The sequence below is a fragment of the Acipenser ruthenus genome, chromosome 3, assembly GCF_902713425.1.
Source record: "Acipenser ruthenus chromosome 3, fAciRut3.2 maternal haplotype, whole genome shotgun sequence".
NCBI lineage: Eukaryota > Metazoa > Chordata > Actinopteri > Acipenseriformes > Acipenseridae > Acipenser > Acipenser ruthenus.
The window spans coordinates 3,487,239-3,503,544 of record NC_081191.1 but is presented as its reverse complement, the minus strand read 5'-3'; the positions used below and the strand labels follow the sequence as shown (position 1 = coordinate 3,503,544).

The window sequence follows — 16,306 nt, the reverse complement described above, 5'->3', positions numbered from 1 at the left end:
GCATACACACACACACACACCCTGTGGTCAATGCTGATTACACACACACACACACACACACACACACACACCCTGTGGTCAATGCTGATTTTACACACACACACACACACACACACACACACACACCCTGTGGTCAATGCTGATTGCATACACACACACACACACACACACCCTGTGGTCAATGCTGATTGCATACACACACATACACACACACCCTGTGGTCAATGCTGATTGCATACACACACACACACACACACACACCCTGTGGTCAATGCTGATTACACACACACACACACACACACACACCCTGTGGTCAATGCTGATTGCATACACACACACACACACACACCCTGTGGTCAATGCTGATTACACACACACACACACACACCCTGTGGTCAATGCTGATTACACACACACACACACACACACACACACACCCACCCTGTGGTCAATGCTGATTACACACACACACACACACACACACACCCTGTGGTCAATGCTGATTACACACACACACCCTGTGGTCAATGCTGATTACACACACACACACACACACACACCCTGTGGTCAATGCTGATTGCATACACACACACACACACACACACACACACACACCCTGTGGTCAATGCTGATTGCATACACACACACACACCCTGTGGTCAATGCTGATTGCATACACAGACACACCCTGTGGTCAATGCTGATTGCATACACACACACACACACCCTGTGGTCAATGCTGATTGCATACACACACACACACACCCTGTGGTCAATGCTGATTGCATACACAGACACACCCTGTGGTCAATGCTGATTGCATACACAGACACACCCTGTGGTCAATGCTGATTGCATACACACACACACACACCCTGTGGTCAATGCTGATTGCATACACACACACACACACCCTGTGGTCAATGCTGATTGCATACACACACACCCCCTGTGGTCAATGCTGATTGCATACAGACACTCCCTGTGGTCAATGCTGATTGCATACACACACACACCCTGTGGTCAATGCTGATTGCATACAGACACCCCCTGTGGTCAATGCTGATTGCATACACACACACACACCCTGTGGTCAATGCTGATTGCATACACAGACACACCCTGTGGTCAATGCTGATTGCATACACACACACACACACACCCTGTGGTCAATGCTGATTGCATACACACACACACACCCTGTGGTCAATGCTGATTGCATACACACACACACACCCTGTGGTCAATGCTGATTACATACACACACACCCCCTGTGGTCAATGCTGATTGCATACACACACACACCCACCCACCCTGTGGTCAATGCTGATTGCATACACACACACCATGTGGTCAATGCTGCTTGCATACACACACACACCCACCCACCCTGTGGTCAATGCTGATTGCATACACAAACACACACACACCCTGTGGTCAATGCTGATTGCATACACACACACACCCTGTGTTCAATGCTGATTGCATACACAGACACACCCTGTGGTCAATGCTGATTGCATACACACACACACACACCCTGTGCTCAATGCTGATTGCATACACACACACACACACCCTGTGTTCAATGCTGATTGCATACACACACACACACACACACCCTGTGGTCAATGCTGATTGCATACACACACACACCCTGTGCTCAATGCTGATTGCATACACACACACACACCCTGTGTTCAATGCTGATTGCACACACACACACACCCTGTGGTCAATGCTGATTGCATACACAGACACACCCTGTGGTCAATGCTGATTGCATACACACACACACCCTGTGGTCAATGCTGATTTCATACACACACACACCCTGTGGTCAATGCTGATTGCATACACAGTCACACCCTGTGCTCAATGCTGCTTGCATACACACACACACCCTGTGGTCAATGCTGATTGCATACACACACACACCCTGTGCTCAATGCTGCTTGCATACACACACACACACCCTGTGTTCAATGCTGATTGCACACACACACACCCTGTGCTCAATGCTGCTTGCATACACACACACACACCCTGTGGTCAATGCTGATTGCATACACACACACACCCTGTGCTCAATGCTGCTTGCATACACACACACACACCCTGTGTTCAATGCTGATTGCATACACACACACCTGCTCCAGACTCTGTGACCGTGTCTGTCACTGTGCTGACCAGTGACGGCTCCCTGGTGCAGTGTGACAGACCGGTTAACTACTACTACCTTTTTTTTTTTTTTTTTTTTTTTTTTTTAAACTGAAGGCCGTTGACAGTTGCTTTTCCTAGGAATGAAATCCGTTGCTGGGGGACGTGGTTAAAACTGCTCCTTTGCCACCTGTACCACAGACCCCAGCGACTGTACTGTACAGCGGGGAGAGAGAGAGAGGGGTGGATTTACAGTAACTTTAAATGTACAGGGACTAGAACTACAATGGCACTAAAGTAGGTATTGACTGATTTTACTGTACATTCGAACCGTGAGCACAACTCGTCGTGATCTGATCTGAACACCCCTGCCATTGTCTGGGCTTTTTTCACGTACATTTCATGTTAATTGTACCCTATTTTTTTGCGGTTGTTTTGTGATTGTGGGTTGTTTTGTGATTGAGGGGCTACTTCACATCCATGGTTTTAGCAGTACCATACTCACTGCAGCGATGGTGGCTGTCAGTGTTCTAAATTAGTTCAGTTAATACGTTAAAAAATAGGTTACAAGAAGCCAGGAAAAAGCTTTACTGCACTGTATGTGCTCCTCAGTGAATAAATTGCTAAATGATGTATGTGACCAAGGGTAATTGAAGCACCCGAAGACAAGTCTGACAGGTGGATATTGATAGTGTTAACAAAAATAGCCAGCACGGAATACAACAACTTCATATGAACAGGAGCTGTTTTTATTTTGAATATAACCAATTAAAATAATCAGTTTATTTAATTTAATTAATGTGGGAACATATCATTGTTCAAAAATAGAACCTTAAGCTGCTTTTTGGTGAAACTGCAGAAGCCCAGTTTTATCTGCCAGTGGAATGTGGCATGCGAGTGAAATCAGAGGTGTTTTCTGCTTGCTTGTCCTTTTTTTTAGGACTGTTTGGTTTATTGCATGTTTTAAATTTTTTTAAATTTATGTAAAATCAATAACCTTAATCAATTATATTATGGTAAGACTATATAACATATCAAGCTAAGCTTGCAAAAAGTTTTTGTATGTAGCAGAATTTGTCCACAGACGCCTTCGTTGTGTTAACCTCAGAACCGCTGGCTTGTGGCGTGACAGGTTTTCATTTTGAATAACTTGGTAAATTCAGCCTGCAGTTAGAATGCTGCACGTTTGGAAGATATTGTGCGATAAAAAGGAAAGTGGTTTAAACGGTCAAATTATATTGTTCACAGTTCAGAGAAGTTACATTGGGCAAGATATATTAGCAACTGAAACCAGATGTCCTGAAGTATAAGGCCTGTTGCTCTTTTCTTGTGACGTTGCACACTTCACTGAGGTGATATCTCACCAAGCAGCTTTCAGCGTCCGCTTTGAAACCTGACAGGGGTGCTCGAATGTCTCTGTCTGCATACGTTCACTTGAACAGTTATTATACATGACCACATGACCACCCGAAGCTTGCAGTGGGAAAGCGATTCCCTCCAAGCCACCAAGAAGGGCTGGGATCCCTGTGGAAGAAACAAATACAGTACCCTCCCTCTGATGGAAGTTTTAGACTCTTGTTGCCTGTTTAGTTCACATGAGCCTTGCTGACAATACTGTACCTGAGGACCCCCATGAAGTTATTTGTAAGTCATGAAAGGTTGACGTAGTTTACATAATAACGGGAGTGTGACATTCTTACGGTATAATGAGCCCCATAAGAAATAGCATGAAATAAAACTAAATGCAACATGTAAAAGAAAAAAAACAAATGCAAATATAAAACGAAAAATCATTAGAAAGCAAACATAGAATTACATTTTTAAATTGGGAAGTTTACATAAAAAATACTTTAAATAAATACTTGCAATCGTAGTTGACAAGGCTCAGCCGTTACCATAGAAGGGAAACGGAAGCTGTGACTAGCACTTGCGCGGATGTATAATTTGGAGCGAGTCGTTTGGGCATTAAAATTGTGATGGAAGAGGAGAGACGTTTGTTTCTAAAGTGCCTAAACTGCACATAACAATTAAACAATGCTGAAAAGAATTGCTCCTGATTTTCTCTTGGTCAACTGTTTAATCCACTGGAGATAGCCCCTCGGGCAACAGTGGATAAAAATATGTTGAAGGAATGTATTGTGAACGTGCCACTGCTGAGGGAAGTGGCAATACATTATTTTGTGTTGTGGTACATGAAACTAAGCGACCGTGTGAAAGATGCAAAGATGCAGTTAAGACTGATTTTGACGGCTCTGTAGATATTATTGCCATGCTGTTTGGGCTCAGGTGCCAGAATGCCAGTTTATCCAATACCATGATGTCTTGTGTACCCTGTGGTTTCCGTTGATTTGTGAATGTTTTTTGTAAGTGACAGGCGACAAACCATGAAAAAATAAAACGTGGAGTTCTGTTGTATGCTTGCGTTTAATTCTTAATTTGAATATTTGTGCTAGATTAAAGCTCCTTATGAATACACATGTAAAATATCCTAATTTTCTTTCAGTAACCTGCTTTTTGAATTAATGCTAAATTGTACAACATTCTGAAATAAGCAATTTTTTTGTTTTTGTTGATCTAATATCATTCATGCTGATTTGATTTCCATTGTGCAGCAAGTATTTTTATTTGATCTCATTGTATTTTTATAGAGGGCATGGGGCAGTATTTTCTGTAAATAGCCAGCTAATTAAAAATAGAGGGGGACTTCACGTGTGTTACTGTTACGGCCGCTAATGAGAAATTATGGTAACTAAATTATTTTTCTGTGCTAGGTCTGTTTGTCAAAATAATAAAAAAAAGATCATGTTTAATAAAAAATATGTATATAGTTAAAACATGATCTATACTTGTATTTATATACATCTGTTTTGAGTTACTTTATTAATCTGTAATAAAACTAAATAAAACAGCATTTTTAGTGGATAAAACTAAAAAAACGACATCTTTGCAAAATAAAATGAAAAATTATAAAAAAATAAAAAGAATTTCACTGGGCTTTAGGTATAATCCACAGTTTAGGATAATCAAGACGAGGCAGTGGCATGTTATCAGTTCACGTACGTCAAGTGTGTTCTACATTCTGGCGTTCATCGGCAGGTGCGGGTCACCTGGGGGCGGATGCTTCCAGAAACACACTGCTGAGGTTGTTTTTTTTAGCTTCAGAGGTGTCCTTGGAGTGCTGCATCCGTAAGTAGGTGTTCTACAAACTGTTTCCTGCTCTATGTAGCAAACAGCATTTTATCTAAGGAACATCTGGCTCCCAAAGGGTGTATATATCTGTCACTGGATATTAAATAAATGTAGACTAAAAGAAACATAAATAGAAACATGTCTAACATCCACTGCAACTTCTCTAAAATGTGTTTCTATAAAGACAAATTTATAGCAAGCACTTGCAGGCACCGGTAGCTTCTTAATTCCCTTTCTAAAGCAATATCTTTGTGTTTGTGCGAGAGAGGAAGAGAGAGAGAGGGAAAGAAATCTGACAGGAGGTGAAGAAAGACCGGGCCTACAGTAAGACACTGGAATAGAGGGAATCTGCAAGCATTGTAATCTGACTCAGAGAGGCTGTGAGCGAGCTCCCACGAGAGAGTGAGGAATTCCAGAGGTACGACAGCTTCCTCTTTAACCAGACAGACAGTTAGGAGACAGGCAGAGTGCCAGGGCTATACCTGCAGATCTGATCTGGACTGCAGACTCGCACAGCTGGCTGTTTTAAAGGGCAATCTCCTGATTGCTAGCAGTTTTTATAATTTTAGGACGTGGTCAAACCCTCCACCCCCCTTTTCCCAATCATCCTCCATATCACATGGTACCCTAAACTGTAGCACATCTCGTTAGCCAATGTCTCACTGTCTTGATTCCGAATCTGCCACTTTTCAGAGTCTATTTCTGGGAACTGTAATGGTGACTCTTTATACCCTGTATCCCGTTACAAAAAAAAAAAAAAATGAAGATTTGCATTTTCAGTAGAGTGAAATCAAAACCTATTTATAATTACTGATACTGTAAAATCGAATTAGAATGAAACCGATTTAAGCTCGCGGTTTCAAGTGGACTACTCCGGCGGTCAGAGACTGGGTGCCCGACATGTGTTCCGAGTTGGATGTGTCATGGAGAAGGTTGGGAAAAGTGGGATTTGTTTTGCTTGAGGAGGATAGTGTTCATAAAGGATCCGACGAGCTCAGCTCAAATTGCACTTGCTGAAACGGCGTTTCTAATTCACACCAGATATTTTATTGACGAGAAGGGGGGAGTCCACTGCAGAAGGTACTAACTAATATTTATAGCAGTCAGAGAATGACCTTTTCACCACTTCTTTGCTACTGGGGAGAGCGTTTTGACAGTGTGGCACAGGTGAGCACTACTCTTGTTACCATCATAAATTATGATTTGTGAAACCGTGCAGAAACTCCCTTGATTCAAAACGACACAGTGGACTTTCCTGTGCCAAGGTGAATCCAGTGTTGCTGGATACTGTACCAGGCAGTGTAAAAGATAGAAGTGGTCTGCTGGTTGGAGGTGTGACGCAGTAGGTACGGTAATATGACTAACATTGAGAGGCAGAATGACCTCCTCTGTTCGAAGCTTTTCTTATGTTCTTGTACCAAAAATCATAAAACAAAAATGCATGAATGAAAGAATATTTGCATTTACAAACAAAGCGATATAAACCTGAAAAATACATGTGTTGCAACATATAATCTAAAGTTTAAATCGGTCTTAATGTATCATTCAGTACGTTGTAAAACACAACTGGGTTTACGGATTTTAATTTGGAACAAAACTGCATTACATAATGCGACATCATTTTTAATGTATTTTCACAGTGCATAAGGGCCGCAAAACTGTAAAAGCACGGAACATACTTTTATAAAAAAAAGAATGGGTAAGGGGAAGAAAAAACATACTCCGAGTATTTGTATATAAATGTCATTTTATTTTTTCAACAAAATATTTACGATTTTATTATGTAACATCAATTACACGAAAATCCAGCATGTATTGATTTAGAAAAGGCAAGGCACAAACACAAAGGTTTTAAAGTATAGCAAAAGGGTTGTCCTGTTTCTCGAAGCTTCTTTTATACAAGTGCAAAAGCTTCTGGAATGCATGTGTCATATCAAGGTCCAGAAATAGCTGGGCTCCTAATGTCTGGCAGGTAAACGGTTAAGTTATTGTCTGGAAATGTGTCCTCAATTAGGTCTCTGTTTACTGCACCAGCACCACATTGGCAGAAAGGAGAGATAAATCCACAAAGAGCTCCAGTCACGTTGGATCAGTTTTGTTATTCTTGAACCCTGGTCGTGCTTATGCTTTTAAAGCATGGAGTCTTTGTCCTCCTCTGTTCCTCTTCAGCCTTCGAAGTGGTGCATGTTACCCTTGTGTGTCAATAGCAGGAAAGGCTTCTGTGCTGCTGTAGCTTTCAAATGTCATTCTTTACTGGTCCAGAGACATGGAGAGAATCAAGCTTCAGTGTTGTCCTGTTTCAAGGTAAAGGTGTGAAGTTGAATCTGAACCTCTTGTGTAAGACGTATTCCATGCAGGGAGATCCGTCCAAAAGCTACACAGATAAAATGCCCAATAAGGAAGGGAGTCCTGTCTTATACAGCTGGTATTATTTTTAGTTTTATGTATTATTATTATTATTATTATTATTATTATTATTATTATTATTATTTCACATACACAAGTTTTTATCGTGTGATCATTATTTTCTTAATTTTTTTTTTTGTACTGTTTGCTATTAACTTCGTAAGGCTGTTTTTCTGTCTCTATCTTTGCTCTGAAAGAAAAAGAGAAGAAAATATTAGTTATGAAACACTTTGTTCAAAAGCATACAACAGAAAAAACAAAACAAAAAATAGAACCGAGTTGTACAGTGTGGTGTAGTACACTGTTTCAGAGGGACAGACCCAGACGAATGAGCAGCATTCTACATCATGAATTCATATAGGCCTGGCCATTTTCAGATCACTGTTTTCTTAGTCAGATGTTCTCCTTGTGAGCATTTAAATGCCTTGAATGATGCCATTTGTTGGCTTTGTCAATAATTCTTTTGTATCTGTTTTTTTTTGTTAGTTTGTTTTGGATGTTTGATTTGTTTTGTCGTTCAAGGTTTTATTTTTTTCTAATGACAGTGACAATTTGGATGTAGAAAATGTGAATGTTAGATTAAGTCTGTAGGTTTGTTAGGAGTGATTCGTACAGCTTTGGAGCATTCGTTAAATTTATCCTGTAAAACGTATTCCTACTTAATTGAATGTAGTTCAGAAAGTCGTGACTGTGTGCAGGACTACACTGAGTTTCTAACCCTGAAACGCACTGTATTTCTCTCTTAGTGAGACATGCGGATACACTTAGGCCTGGTCAATAGATTATTATTATTATTATTATTATTATTATTATTATTATTATTATTAATAAAAAATTGTTTTTTAATAAACCAGTAACACGCTTGTTATATTGTGCCTGTCGTCTTTAAATGCATTTTCCTCTATGTCTAAATAAATAAAATGAATCACTTGTTACTGTAATACTACTAATACAGGACATGTGGTTTATATCTAGTTGTGTTTGCTGTAGCGTTCACAGTAGTAGCCTTCAGCAGTCGCCTGTTTTATCAATACAGAGCTCAACCCCTCGGCTTTGTTGATAAATGAAAGAATGTAGACTATACTGTATTTCCTTAAAGTCCAGGGTGTCTGGCCAGGAAGCGCAGCTTGGAAACAGTTAGCCTCACATTTTCCGTTCACACCTTTCCCAGCTCTGTGTACACCTGGCTTGCATTACTTTCATTTGCTTTGGTGAGAATGAAAGTAATTGGAATGTCATTGTTTCCTCGGCTACAGCATATGATGTAGGTTGCTGTTCCCAGACAAAACATACCCTTCCTTTTTAAACATTTTGACTCGCTCAGACGGGATCTTAAGAGTTGTAAGATTTTCTGAATGGGCACAGTATTTCTTCACTTTCTAATCGTACCTCTTACTGTTGAAGTGTTGAGTTATTTATATTTTACTTTAACAATCCTAAATTTGGTCTAGGTGCTATTTATTTAAATTATAAGATTTTTTATTATCAGCCTGAACAAATGTTCACAAAAACTGTACGGAAATTAAAAACTGCAAGTTGTATGTGGTGGTGTTAGTGTATTTGTATTTATATATATATATATATATATATATATATATATATATATATATATATATATATATATATATATATATATATATATATATATATATATCTTTGCTGCGACCAGTTATTTTGCGTTTTGACAGTGCAGGTCACTGCTGTAGATTAACAGTACAGCTGCCGAAAAATGTATAGGTGGGGTGAAATACAATTTTACAAATATTGTGTTTTTCTTTTTATGACTAACCAAATTCTGTGCACAATCTGAGCTTAATACGAATTGAAGCTCTTTATTTGTTTCCCCATTTGTAAAAGTGTAAGAGTGGTAAAGCCTTGGTGGGAATTTAACTGGAGAGTTAACTCTAGCACAGATCTTTAGGGTTAGTCCTGTGTGACAGACTGGAGGTGTTAGCAACTTCCTATATGATTGCAATGGGGAAACCTGTCAAGTGTTCTGACTGTGCTTAGGAAGTTATGAAGCTTCCAGGCTGAAACTATCCCGCTGACAAATAAATAGCTACGCTACTTCTAACTTCTGTAGTGAAGACCTACTTTACTGCTTACATTCAAGTAGTACATGCTTTGTGAAACCTATCCGACACAAAATCATTATGCCAAGGAAACAGAAGTACATTTTTAAACTGGAAGCCTAGTTTTTGTCAAATATTTGTTTGACATGCATTCAAGAATAGCCAAAAGGACGTCTGCAGCATTCAATGAGATGTGTTTTTTTTTTGGTTGAAATATAAAAAATGTTGGTTAGTTTCACCATTTAAGAACATGAAGCTTATAAGCTGGTAAATGACATTCTATTTTTGTAACATTGAAATGTGATTAATTTGAAGGTACAGGTATAAACTTAGAAACAGAGTCTCTTAATGTATTATGACTGTCAAGCTCAAAGCTCATGACTGATTAATCTAAGGTAAAGCATCTGCAGCTGTGTATTGGTCTCTGTGTAAAACGTATTGTTCATAACAACCACCAGACAGCCGCTCACAAAGACACTTATTTTACGTTTATTCAAATTACTGTATTTCAAACCAGGCACCTAATTGAAAGCCAAATATGTGTTATATTTAGAATGCAGTCTGTGCCTCATATGATAGTTTAATACGTATAATTACCAATAAGCTAACATAGGAATGCATATCATTTATTCATTTATTTATGTATTTATTTATTTGTGTTCTGTACAGTGCCATCGAGCTTTGCACCGTCGCACTTTGCAAGTCAAACTTTACAAGTCTGTTTGTTTATTAAGAAACTGCTTTGCATCCAGTAAGGAGCTCCAGCTAGACTATGATACTGGTAAAATCACAACGTTTCATGCCACAGGAAATAATTATGTTTTTAAGTTAACGCATGGATGTGAACGATAGTACAGTATATATTATTGTTTGCTTAGGCCCTATCCTCTGAACGTTTGTATTTTTATTTTGGTCGGGTTTAGTAAATGAAGCCCTGATGTTACCTATGGCTCCTGGCTCCGACAGGCTTTCTCTATGACTGATTAGAATCTGAAATAATTTCATAATGCATTATGTCTTCACAGTGAGAGCTCGGCTCCTGTAACCTGTTGGATTAGACCGATAACTACTTCCAGCTGTTGATTTAATAAAAGTAGTAGCATACTAATTACCTCCAGTATAAGAACACAGTCTGCTGAGACTTGAAATCACTCTTTTACAGGATCCCGAGGTAAATTCGCAGTATACACCTTTTCTCAAGGCAGAATTGGGAATGCTTTGTCAAAGTTGTTCAGCTCGGATGCTGTTCTCTATACCTTTTTTAATTTTGTACAGTTTTTGTCCCCATTTTTTGTGTGTGCATATTTTGCAAAATGTACATCGTTTATTACACCAACACGCATGTGTAAGATCGTGGTCAAAGATGAAAAGCGCATCTCTGCTAATATCCCAGCTAAAAGTAAAATAGTGACATGAACAATTTTGGGGAAAAATAGCTCAGCTGGTAGTGAGCTGTCACGGGGAGCAGGAAACTGAGGTTTGAGTTCCAGCTCTGTCTGTTACTTTCTTATATGATTTGATCTCACTTTTTCATTTGTTTTATGGCATGTACTAAACTGGAAGACGCAGGTGTTGTGGCTCAAGGAGGCGATCCCTGTGGTGTAGTTCTGGTCAGAGTTAGGTTTCTTTGCGCTTCTGCATTTGGAAGTGTCTTTGCAGCACATTTTAAATTGACCATGTGTGTATTGTGGCGCTCTCTTAAGGTACATGCTGTGCAGCAGTATTTTAAAGTTTTTTTAGCTCTTAAAATACACAACAAAGCAAGGCAAATCTGTTTAGCAAAAACAGACAAAGACGTTAATGCTGGGTAAAGACACACTTAATGGTTTATTTTCTTGTTTAATGGTCGGAAAAAACGACTGTTCAGGCTCATGGAAATGCTGGCTGTTAACTTTTTTAACTATTTTTTTATTAGCCTAAAGGTTTATTGTCCCTACAAATGTGTATTTGAACACATCTCTGCAGACAGCAGCCCTTTTTAAGACTTCTTTTCACAGCTTCCACTATGACAAGTTTGAGCAGCTGTTGTGTGGGTTTGAGGGGGGGAGGGGGTTCTGTTACATCAGTATCTTAAGTGAAGAAAAGGGGTTAAAAGTAAAAGTGGCAGTTCTACCATCCTAATGTATCATCTCGGGCAGAGAAAAAAATCAACATTTAAAGAGCTGACTCTGATTCTTTTCTTTTAAAGCCCTTGTTTACGAGCTTACTTGAATTGCATGGCATTGATAGTACTAGGTCCTGTTGTAGTTAAATAAGGCTTGCTTTGCAACCTTGTGAAACAGGGCTCGTTTTCATCAGCAGTTTACATGGGCTGCATTTACTTTTATGTTTTTTTTTTTTTTTAAATGTGTGATAGCAAGTGTGTTTGTGTTTTTTGAATTTCACATGGAGATAATTATTTACCAAATTTAAACACGTTCCTTTTTTAGCCGAATGCCAACAGACATATTTAAGTACTTGAGTACATGTTGCTGACAGTGTTATTAATTGGGGGTTATCTGCACAGGGTGCTCTTTTAAATCTTTCCAGGATGGCTTCACAGATATTGTAGTGTTGGGAATAAACAGATGGTTTAGCATTGTATGGTCTTGGACGTGTGTGTGATTGATTGATTGTTCATTTTAATTTGTATTTCTGGTTTGTATATGTACAATATGCAGAGAAATGTTCTAACAGAAGCTTTTTAACAATCTTAGCTTATTGTCTGGAATGACACCCTTTTAGAAAGGGAAAAAAATACTCTGCAATACTTCATGTGTATTCAAGAGCAATCTGGAATCTATTTCAACACTGGCTAGAATATGGACTGTGGCTGTGACCTGACCAACTATGCAACGCACTTGTGTTTGTCTTCTTTAAACGGCCTTATGGTACATTTTTAAGTTAAAAAACATTAAATTGTAAGCTTTTAATGAAGTGGTTTTTACTTTTTTTTTGTAAACTCTTGTTCATCTGTACTGTTAAAACAGCCATCTATATATAACAACCTGTTTATCATAAATTTAAATATTTAAAAACAAGGGATATCCAGATAAATATAACATTATTCCACATGAGGGCGTTTTTTAAATGATCATTATTAAATGCAGGTAGGTATCCAAGGCACAGACATTCAGAATATCTTATAGAGAGAGAGAGAGAGAGAGAGAGAGAGAGAGAGAGATTTGGATTCATTTATAGTACAAATTTGGTAGCTTGCAGTGTATTCATTGTGTTAAATGTTATTCAAGTGAGGTCTAATAACATATCTCTATGCGGTCATAATTTCTAGGCGATGCTAATTTATACTCATTTTTGGTGTCTAACATTTTATTAAACAGTGAAATAGTGTGGACTGTCCTCCGTACGTTAAGATTGATAAAACATGTCAAAATATACTGCAGCAAACTTTTATATTCAAAGTTTTTTTTTTTCTGCTCATTGAAACAAAATGTAGTTGATTAGTGATTTGCAGTAGCAGCACTCACCATTTTCCTCTGGTTGCTGAGACAGAAGGTGCAGATGTGTTTGGGCTGGGAGCCATCGCTGTCCCTGCCGGGGCTGCTGTGCTGGTAATAGGAGGAGGTGGTGTGGCAGGGCTGCCCGTCTCCGCACGCCTCCCCCACCAGCAGCACATTGCCCAGGTGAGAGATGTAGCTGGAGGCCAGGCGCAGGGTCTCGATCTTGGAGAGCTTGCGGTCGGCAGGCTCTGTGGGGATCATGGTCCTGAGCGCAGTGAAGGCCGTGTTCACGCTGTTAGTGCGGTCCCGCTCACGGGCGTTTGCCGCGTTCCTCTGCCGCGTTTCGCCCACAACGATCTGCTGGGTGACCCTCCGGTTGCCTGATTTCCGTTTGCCTCCCACCTTGATCTCGTAGCCGGGGCCCTCCAGCAGGAAGGACTTGTCGTCGGAGCCCGAGCTCTCGCTGCCGCCGTCCTCATCCTCGGAGAGCATGCTGATCTCAGAGTAGAGGAACCTGCCGGGGGCGGAGCGCAGCATCGCAAAGGACATCTTTATCTTTCTAAACTAGAACCCCTTGCATATACAATATGTTTAATAAATACACTGGTACGTGGTACTGTTTTTTTTTTGTTTGTTTGTTTTTTTTTTTTTTTATATAAAGGCAAACCCAATGTTCTATAATTTCAGTTTAATTTGAGTGCACATGATTTCAATAAGAACCTCTTTATCCTTTTGAGGGGTTAAATAATCCCAGTATACTACAAATGTGTGTGTCTGTCTATGTGTGTCTCTCCTTTTTGCAGTTAAGAATTTCCCTTTCCTACTATAGACATACACGTGTGCTTTCTGCTGGAGTGTTTCAGTTGGTTTGATTTTTATAGTCAGTGGGAGTGTCTGGTAAGCTCCTCCCCCTTCGATGCAAATCCCAAAGCAGACTGACTGGCTGAAAGGGAACACATCAGCTGTGCTGCTGTTGTAGTCATTAACCCTCGAGTGGCTTGCACTATATTCATAGAAAATTGAGCTTTTTAAAGGAGATTTTCTGCTGCAAATTACAGATTAAGTAGAATAGTAATGTTCTAATATAGTAGCTTTCTCCTTGTTGGTTTTTGCCATAGTATATTTCCAAAGTGTTTTTTTTTTGTCTCCAAAGCTACCACTTAGATTATACAGTAGGCCAGTAAGTGAGACTCCATCGCTAATCTCCTGTATCCCTCCACCCTGCAGTAAAATACTAGAACATTCAAGATGGATTAAATATCACATCTTAAAAGCAAGAACATTTTTCTTTTGTCATAGTTGTTTAGGTCTTAACCCTGTAACCCTCCCTCCAAAGAAGTGAAGCACTTGTTCCAGCTGCATCATCGAAAACAGCCCGTGCCACTTTGTGCGAGTTGACAGAAGTTGAGAAGTAAAAGAAATTAAAAAAAAAAAAAAAAAAAGTAGTTTCGTAATCTTTTCTCAGTTGTGATGCGAGTTAACTACATGGCTCGGTTTAACAAAATCTCATTTAAACAGATCTGTAGGGTGTTAGTTGTGAGTACTAACATACAAGTATACACTAACTAGGCTGACTCTTGTAGGGTGTGGAGAGTGATAGTGAAAGAAAGGTAAATCAGAGGAAGGTTACATTTCCCGTACTTTACAGCATGACCAAACCGATCCAGATGCTGTTAATGAGACAAAGAGTACTGTCCTGAAAAGTCAGATAGGGTTACATAGCGGGGACAGGCTCCTATCAAAGGGAACTGCAACGGATTTGTTTAGTTCCACTCAATATGTGTCGGTGTAGCTCTTTAATATACATTTCACTTTTGTCAAAATATAAAGTGATTTATTTGGTGGTCTCTGTGCGCATTTAATTCTAAGGGGAAACTCCTGGGAGAAATGCAGAGAAATTAAGGTCATGTCATGGTTTAAATGATGGCTGTGGGGAACTTTTGAAGCTTTTACATTTCAGTTGAAGTGCTTTGTGGAATGGGCTTGCTTCAGTATTGCATTAGTGAATTGCACCTACTGTATGTGTGACCACAACTTGGCTCAAAGATCATTTATAATAAAAAAAAAAAAAAAAATCTGAATTATGACATTATTAATTCCAGAGTATTGTGTACTTAAACAGTTTAGAAGTGAGGGCAGAAAAAAAAAACCTTTATCACACAGTCTAAATTTTACCTGAGGATTTCCCAAGTGTGCGTCATGCTGCTTGTTTTTCCTAATTATCTGTTTTAATTGAAAATATGAATACTTTTTCCAATGCGGTGTTATGAAAAATATTTAGTAATTCGTTTGGTCGGTGCCAGCCTGTCTGCTTAGTAAAGCCTGCTAACTAAGTTTTGGCTTCTTTTATATATACTGTAGATTATATGTTTTACATTATTGCTATAGTCCCACTACATCATATATATATATATATATATATATATATATATATATATATATATATATATATATATATATATATATATATATATATATATATATATATATATATATAATTTTTAAAAGCAAGCAATAGCTGGATGTTTAAGGGTAAGGTAAATAACATTTCAGATTGCCCTCAAAAAGAGCTCAACAAGTTAACTTAATGTGTATGTTCACAGAACTGTTCAGTATGCTGTGCTTGATGCGTAACTAACTGGTTGATTTGCTCAGCCTGTACACCGTGCATAAGTCACACATTTTTATAATGGAGCATTTTACACTGAGGAATCCTCTTGTGTTGCTTTAACCACGTTCACTCTAAATCTACTGTAGGTGGTTGAGGGACTCAGTGCTGTGAAGAGCTCTAGTGAAAATCCAGGGGTAGCTTTTTTTTGGTGCATGTATAAATATAATTTAAATAAATAAATTTTATATATATATATATATATATATATATATATTTTTTTTTTAAACCATGGCTTTTTCGTCACACTGTGGGGCTATTTAGAAACTATTAGTTCTTCTTCCACAAGAAAAGCCCCATTCCTGCAAACTAACCAAATACTTACAAGCCAGTGCTGCGTCTTGTGAAGGCGTACTTGAAAATCAGCTAA

At 38.9% G+C, this 16,306-nt stretch overlaps 2 protein-coding genes across 2 annotated transcripts in view; one reads left to right on the top strand and one right to left on the bottom strand.

The window, feature by feature from the left end:
- The window catches only part of bop1 (BOP1 ribosomal biogenesis factor), an 86,553-nt gene that overhangs the window by 27,884 nt on the left and 42,363 nt on the right, over positions 1–16,306 (top strand). The gene's annotated exons all lie outside the window — the stretch shown is intronic.
- On the bottom strand, positions 7,080–14,106 carry scxa (scleraxis bHLH transcription factor a). Its single transcript, XM_033993828.3, has 2 exons — positions 13,296–14,106; positions 7,080–7,946 (listed from the first exon to the last, which is right to left on the bottom strand). Exons 1-2 carry the CDS (start codon positions 13,815–13,817, stop codon positions 7,908–7,910), a joined length of 561 nt encoding a protein of 186 aa, XP_033849719.1. The 5' UTR covers positions 13,818–14,106; the 3' UTR covers positions 7,080–7,907.